Raw genomic sequence first — 6,999 nt, 5'->3', positions numbered from 1 at the left:
GCATAAAAACCAATGGAAATACAACATCAAAAGATTCTTTACATAAAATGGTAAAAAGAAAAATTTACAATTAAAGTTTTCGTTTTAGAAAACTAGAAACCCACGCATAACTTGTATACTCATCACTCATCAGTATATGATATATCAAATGTATAACACATATAATAAGTCCATAATCAAAAACTACCGTTATTACCATGACCAAACTTTAAAGACAAGATACACGTACAACTGTACAAGTAAGTTTACAACTACATAATATTATGTATCAAAAAAAAATAACCAGTATTATTATTATGAAGTATAAAAGTTGATCCAAAAATAAGGAAAATGATAATTTTATTTTCTTGGCTAAAAAACCTTAATTTTGGACACATCTAGTGACTAGTGGGTAATTAAAATGTCGTTTTTGATCGAAAGTGAAACAGAGAGATAGTGGACAAAAGAAAAATCGTGGGTGGATGAAAGAAAGTAAACATGAGAATTTTGTTTTTATTGTTAATGGTTTCCTTAAATAAATTGCAAACATAATTATAATTAAGAAGAGAGTTTTAAATAAAATAAAATGCCACGTCTTACAGTGGCACCTGACTCTGTTTTATGTTAATTGTGACACAAGTTTAATACAGTTGTACTTTCTTACTTTTTGGTGGTTTCGTGGAAGATTACGACAACTTTACAAACTCCTTACGAACTAAGGTTCTCTGTTCCTACACGTTTTGTTCTTCTATTTATAGCCCTCCCATTTGTTACTTCACATTCACAAGTTTGAAAGCAAACTCATTAAAAAAAAAATTCTAGTTCAATCTTTTGTCACTCAAGAGTCTTCCCGATCGTATCCAATCAAATACCATGGAGCGAGGTGGTTACCGAGGAGGTCGTGGTGATGGCCGTGGTAGAGGCGGCGTCGGATATCGTGGTCGTGGTTACAGCGGTCGTGGTCGTGGCTTCGATCAAGACAGAGATGGTGGTTTGGTAAATCGAGGGCAGAGTTCCGGTGGTCAGGTTCACGGTGGTCGTGGGACGCAATTGCAACAACCTCGGCCACAGGCGGTTTCTCAGTCGTCTTCGCAGGTTCAAGTGACTCAAGGCGTTGTAGCCGGAGGCGTGGGTAGAGGCGGCGTCGGAGACCGTGGTCAGAGTCAGTTGGGACCATCGTTTGGTCACGGTGGTCGTGGGACGCAGTTGCAACAACCTCGGCCACAAGCGGTTCCTCCGTCGACGTCGCAGGCACGAGTGAGTCAAGCCTTTGCAACCGGAGGCGTGGGTAGAGGTGGCGTTGGAGACCGTGGTCGTGGTTATGGCGGAGGTGAACGCGGTCGTGGTCGTGGCTTCAATCAAGGCGGCGATGGTGGTTTGGTAAATCGTGGGCAGAGTTCCGGTGGTCAGAGTCAGTTGGGACCATCATCTGGTCGGCCACAGCCGATTCCTCAGTCGTCGTCGCAGGCTCAAGTGGCTCAAGCCGTTGCAGCAGGAGGCGCGTGGGCTCGTAGGCCACAACTTTTCTCTGATTCGGCGGTCTTGCCTTCTTCTTCGTCGACCGTCGTGGCTTCTCAAACCGCTAGTGGTAAGCAAGCACCATAACTCTAGATTTTTTCTTTTCATATATATCTTTAAGCATTTGCTATTTTTCTAACGTTCAAGTAATTAAAGAATGAATTTGAGAAAAACTTATGTTCCACACATCCACCTTGGAGAATTTAAATAACCCAAAATTGTTTAAAATCAATAATTTTAGAATTGCTTATTACAATCAATAATTTTAGAACTTTATTCTGAATATATATATAAGAATATGAAACATAAACAAAGATATAATATAAGAATATACCTTATAGTTTAATGAATATTTATGTGTTTTTGAGCTACAGAGATTAACAAATAAGTTGTTTGTATTTTAATTTCACAGGTTCTCAAGTTATGACTCCGAAGCCATCTTCTTCTGATAAGAAAGAACCAATGAAGCGTCCTGATAGAGGTGGTAGTAAGCTTGTGCAACGCGTAAATCTCTCTGTCAATCATTTCAATGTGAGTTTCCCTTCTGAAAGTGAAAGTGTCATAAGGCACTACGATGTTGATATCAAAGGAGAAAATCCTTTAAAAAAGATATCAAGATATGAGCTAGCTATGGTCAAAGAGAAGGTGTTCACCGACAATCCCGATAAGTTTCCCTTCGCTATGACAGCTTATGATGGTCAGAAGAACATTTTCAGCGCAGCTGAATTGTCTACAGGTTCATATAAGGTGGAGTTCCCTGAAACTGATGAGATGAGAGCTCGAAGCTATACATTCACCATCAAACAGGTGAATGATGAGCTTAAGCTACGTGACTTGGAAGACTACATAAGGGGAAGTTCCTCTTTCATTCCGCGTGATGTGTTGCAAGGAATGGATGTTGTGATGAAGGAACATCCTTCAAAGCGTATGATGACTGTTGGTAAAAGCTTTTTCACTCGTGAGCCAGATGAAGACTTTCGCTTCGGGGTTGTAGCTGCGAAAGGGTATCGCCACACTCTAAAGCCCACAGCACAAGGTTTGTCTTTGTGTTTGGACTACTCGGTTTTGGCATTCCGCAATGCAATGTCGGTCATTGACTACCTGAAGTTGTACTTTGGCTGGTCCGATATGCGTCAGTTTAGGAATTGTAGGCGTGATGTGGAAAAGGAACTGACTGGTTTGAAAGTCACTGTTAACCATCGGAAGAACAAGCAGAAACTCACCATTGTAGGGTTGAGTGAGTACAACACAAAAGATATCACATTCGATCTTATTGATCATGCGGGAGACGAGCCTCCAAGGAAAGTATCCATTGTTAAGTATTTCATGGAAAAGTATGGAAAAGACATCCGTTACAAGGATATTCCTTGCCTAAGTTTGGGGAAAAAAGGTCGGCAAAATTATGTACCCATGGAGTTTTGTAACTTGGTCGAGGGGCAGATTTATCCAAAAGAAAAATTGAAGGGTAATTCAGCTTCCCGGTTAAAACACTTGTCCCTTGTCAATCCACAACGAAGGAAGGAGAATATAGAAAATATGATAAAGCTTAGGGATGGACCAAGCGGGTATGTGTACAATGAACTTTTTTTTTTTTTGTTTTCTCTTATAAAGCTTATGACATTAATCTTATACTTTTGTATGTGTATTTATGACAGTGGAGATATCATTGGGAATTTTGGACTGAAAGTGGCTACAAACATGACAACGGTGGAAGGTCGTGTACTCAAGGCTCCTACACTGATGTTGACTGATCAGAAAGGAAATCCTGTCACTGAGGAACCCCGCAAGAACAATCAATGGAACCTTACAATAAAGCGAGTCACAAAGGGATCAAAAATCAAGCATTGGGCTGTTCTTGACTTCACCGCGTCTAAGAAGCCGCACAATTACAAGATGCCTGATAACTTTGTTGAGGAACTCACTGCGCGTTGTTCCAGACTTGGGATGACGTTGGAGAATCCTATCGTTCGCAAAACATTAAGTATGGATACGCTTTCTAATGGTAATGATCTTGAGGAATTGCTTCGATCCGTGATTGATGAGGCTTTACTTAACTATCGGGCTCGTCCAACTCTTGTTCTGTGTGCTATGTCTGGGAAAGTCGATGGCTACAAGACTCTGAAATGGCTAGCCGAGACCAAACTTGGTCTGGTGACTCAGTGTTTCTTGACCGGTTCTGCGAATAGGGGAGGTGATCAGTACTTGGCAAATCTCGCCCTCAAGATAAACGCAAAGGTTGGTGGAACGAACGTGGAGCTGGTGGACAATTATTTCTCTTTCTTCAATAAAGAAGATGAGGTCATGTTCATTGGTGCTGATGTCAATCATCCCGCTGCTCACGACAAGATGAGTCCATCCATTGTTGCTGTTGTAGGCACTCTTAACTGGCCTGAAGCTAACCGCTACGCAGCTAGAGTCAAAGCTCAGACTCACCGTAAAGAAGAGATACAAGGGTTTGGTGAAACTTGCTTAGAGCTTGTCAATGCTCATTCTAATGCCACCAAGAAACGACCTAACAAGATTGTGATATTCCGTGATGGTGTCAGTGATGGTCAGTTCGATATGGTTCTCAATGTGGAGTTACAGAATGTTAAGGACACTTTTAAAAAGATTGAATATAATCCGTTGATAACGGTAATTGTGGCACAGAAGCGTCATCAAACCCGTTTCTTCCCTGCCACAAGCAATGATAAGGACAATGTGCTTTCAGGTACGGTCGTTGATACAAAGATCATTCACCCATTTGAGTATGATTTCTATCTCTGTAGTCACCATGGAGCGATTGGGACAAGCAAACCAACTCATTACTATGTTCTGTACGACGAAATCGGGTTCAAGTCGGATCAGATTCAGAAGCTCATATTTGACGTGTGCTTCACGTTTACTCGCTGCACCAAACCTGTCGCTCTGGTTCCTCCAGTTTCTTATGCTGACAAGGCTGCTTCTAGAGGAAGGTTGTACTACGAGGCAAGCTTTATGGAGAAGAACTCTAAGCAGTCGCGTGGAGCGTCTTCATCTTCTGCTGCTTCGGTTGCCTCTTCATCCTCTTCTCTCACAGTGGAGGACAAAGAGATCTTCAAAGTTCACACAGAGATTGAGAACAATATGTTCTTCGTCTGAAAAAAGGGTTTGATCTTAAAATAATTATCTAAATAGGAATGTCTCAATAACGCAGTTCTTACTCCTTTTTCTGATTAGAAAGGATGTTTGTGCGTGAATCTAATCGATATAGTTTGTTTCTTTTCCTTTGGTCGTTGGTGTGTTGAAAATAATTTGTAATGCTCTTTAGAGCTGAAACTATGTCATGTTATGGTACTTTATTATAGTTTTCAGACTTTGGATTCAATACATAGCTTATATTTTGATATCATCTTGCAATTTAGTTTCTGTTTTGTGAAAGCTTGAGATCTGGGACATGAAAGTATGAGTTAATTGAGGCAGTGTGCTATCTTGGCTCTTACATGTTCTGCTTCTGTCTGAAATTCCTTTTTTCTATTCATGTGGAACAATAGCTATGTGGTTATTTGTGGCAATGTGTAATGATCATGCAACTCATTACAAGCAAACCAACATATGCATACAAAAAAAAAAAAAAAAACATAATGGAGGTCTTGTTATTTTCGATATAAAATCAGTTATGGGCTCTCTGTTTTTTTTTTTTTTTTATGGAGCTTACTGATATTTCTTTGGGTTCATGAACCATAGCTATACCAATCATTGAAGGTGGATTTTGCACGATTTCAATGTTACATGTATATTCTTATTGATTGGTTGTTTTGTTGCTTGCAGAATCTTATTTACTACATTGACTCTCGAATCCTATATTTCATCAAATGTATCTTCTCATTTAGAATTTCATTTAATGGTAGATTCCTTATATGATTTTTCTTGAAAATTATAAGAATGTCACAAACATTTTTTTTCCTATTTTCTTGTACTAGATTTTAACCCGCGGTACACCGCGGGGCTATATTTTCTTAAAAAAATCAAAATGTAATTTGTTTGATAGATTATTTTCATTGTTAATTTTAGGATTTCACCCGTGGTATACTATCTTTTATAAATATCAACCCAAACCCGTCCCATCATATTACCCGTTCCGTGAAATTAAACATCATTTAGTTATTTTTCTTTTTAATAATACTTTTATTTAAAAGCTATATAATTCAAGTCAATTTAAAAATTTCTTTTAAATGGTTCCCATAAGATATATATACATATATATTAAATTTGTATAGAGTTGAAATAATATTAATATTACAAACTTTTTATATAATTTAAATATTATAAATATTTTTAAAAATATGCAATATATATTTTTTTGTTATTGAATAAGAGGATATTATGTGTAAGAAATGTAGAAAATAAGAGTTTAATATTTTTATTATGGAGTCGCAAGAAAAATCTTTTATTTCTATACATGTTATTCGTTTATTAATAATAAAAGAAAACAAATCCTTTAAATTAGATATTAACTAAAATAAACGCACCATAATTACTTATTAAGTAACAACCAATAAATTTCACCAAAAGATAGGTAACAACCAATAAATTCTAAACGCAGTAATTAAAGAATGAGATATTAAAAAAAAATATCAAATAAGATATAAGAATCTTAAAATAATTGAATATCTAAATAATTTAATTGTTAGTGTCGATTTTAATGCCTTCATTAATGTGGATTTTTTTTTTACAGAGAAATATTTCCTAAAGATTATCACATTAATGACTCAGAAAATTAAGGAAGATATGAATTTATGATTCTCGAAATCGTGTTGGTAATATCTTTAATTAATATTTTTCAAATTTAAATAATTAATGCCAATGGCATTCATCCGTAAATACATTCCAACTCCAGGATTTATTTGCTAAAAGTCATCCAAAAATGTATATATAGATATAAAAGTAGCAACAAAAAAAAAAGAAGATTTGTTATAAATAACAAATGAAAAGGACATGATAGTCGAAGTGATTCACACGAATCAAACTATAAATAATCTCTATCCTTTCTTTATTTTTATTCAGATTTTATCATCTTTTTATGTTATCCTCTGGTTCATGTTATTTTCATACGTATATATACACTAGATAACAACCCGTACGATGTGCGGGATAAAGTGATTCAAGTAAAATTATTATGATTAAAATTATTATCCGGGATCCAATATCCGTTTGTGTAAACATGTTACAATTTTTTTTTGTTTTATTCAAATTTGGAACTATTTCATATAAGAATATGTTTTACCCGTGAAATATTTAAACTTTGAATAAAGCTTCAACGTGATAAAAAAGTATTGACGAATGTTATCATTTATGGCAATATGTCTTTCTATATGTTTTAAAGATTTCGAGATTTTGTAGTATAAAAAGAATTTTTTTTTTTTTTTAATAAGTATAAGAAATCCAAAATTTAGCAAAGATGAGATTTGATAGTTTCCAAGCTAAGATTTTGTAGTGTTCCAAATCTAAGATTCTTAGATTATGAATGGATTATTTACGAAA

General features: G+C 36.1%; 1 protein-coding gene across 1 annotated transcript; it reads left to right on the top strand.

Moving 5' to 3' along the window:
- The first annotated feature begins 486 nt into the window (after positions 1-486).
- Positions 487-4,864, top strand: LOC9329910 (protein argonaute 2). The gene is made up of 3 exons (XM_002893803.2): positions 487-1,567; positions 1,910-3,062; positions 3,153-4,864. Exons 1-3 carry the CDS (start codon positions 853-855, stop codon positions 4,615-4,617), a joined length of 3,333 nt encoding a protein of 1,110 aa, XP_002893849.1. The 5' UTR covers positions 487-852; the 3' UTR covers positions 4,618-4,864.
- The last annotated feature ends 2,135 nt before the right edge of the window (positions 4,865-6,999 follow it).

Source organism: Arabidopsis lyrata, assembly GCF_000004255.2.
Source record: "Arabidopsis lyrata subsp. lyrata unplaced genomic scaffold ARALYscaffold_1, whole genome shotgun sequence".
Lineage (NCBI taxonomy): Eukaryota > Viridiplantae > Streptophyta > Magnoliopsida > Brassicales > Brassicaceae > Arabidopsis > Arabidopsis lyrata.
The sequence above is the reverse complement of the archived record's forward strand: the minus strand, read 5'-3'. Positions and strand labels throughout refer to the sequence as shown.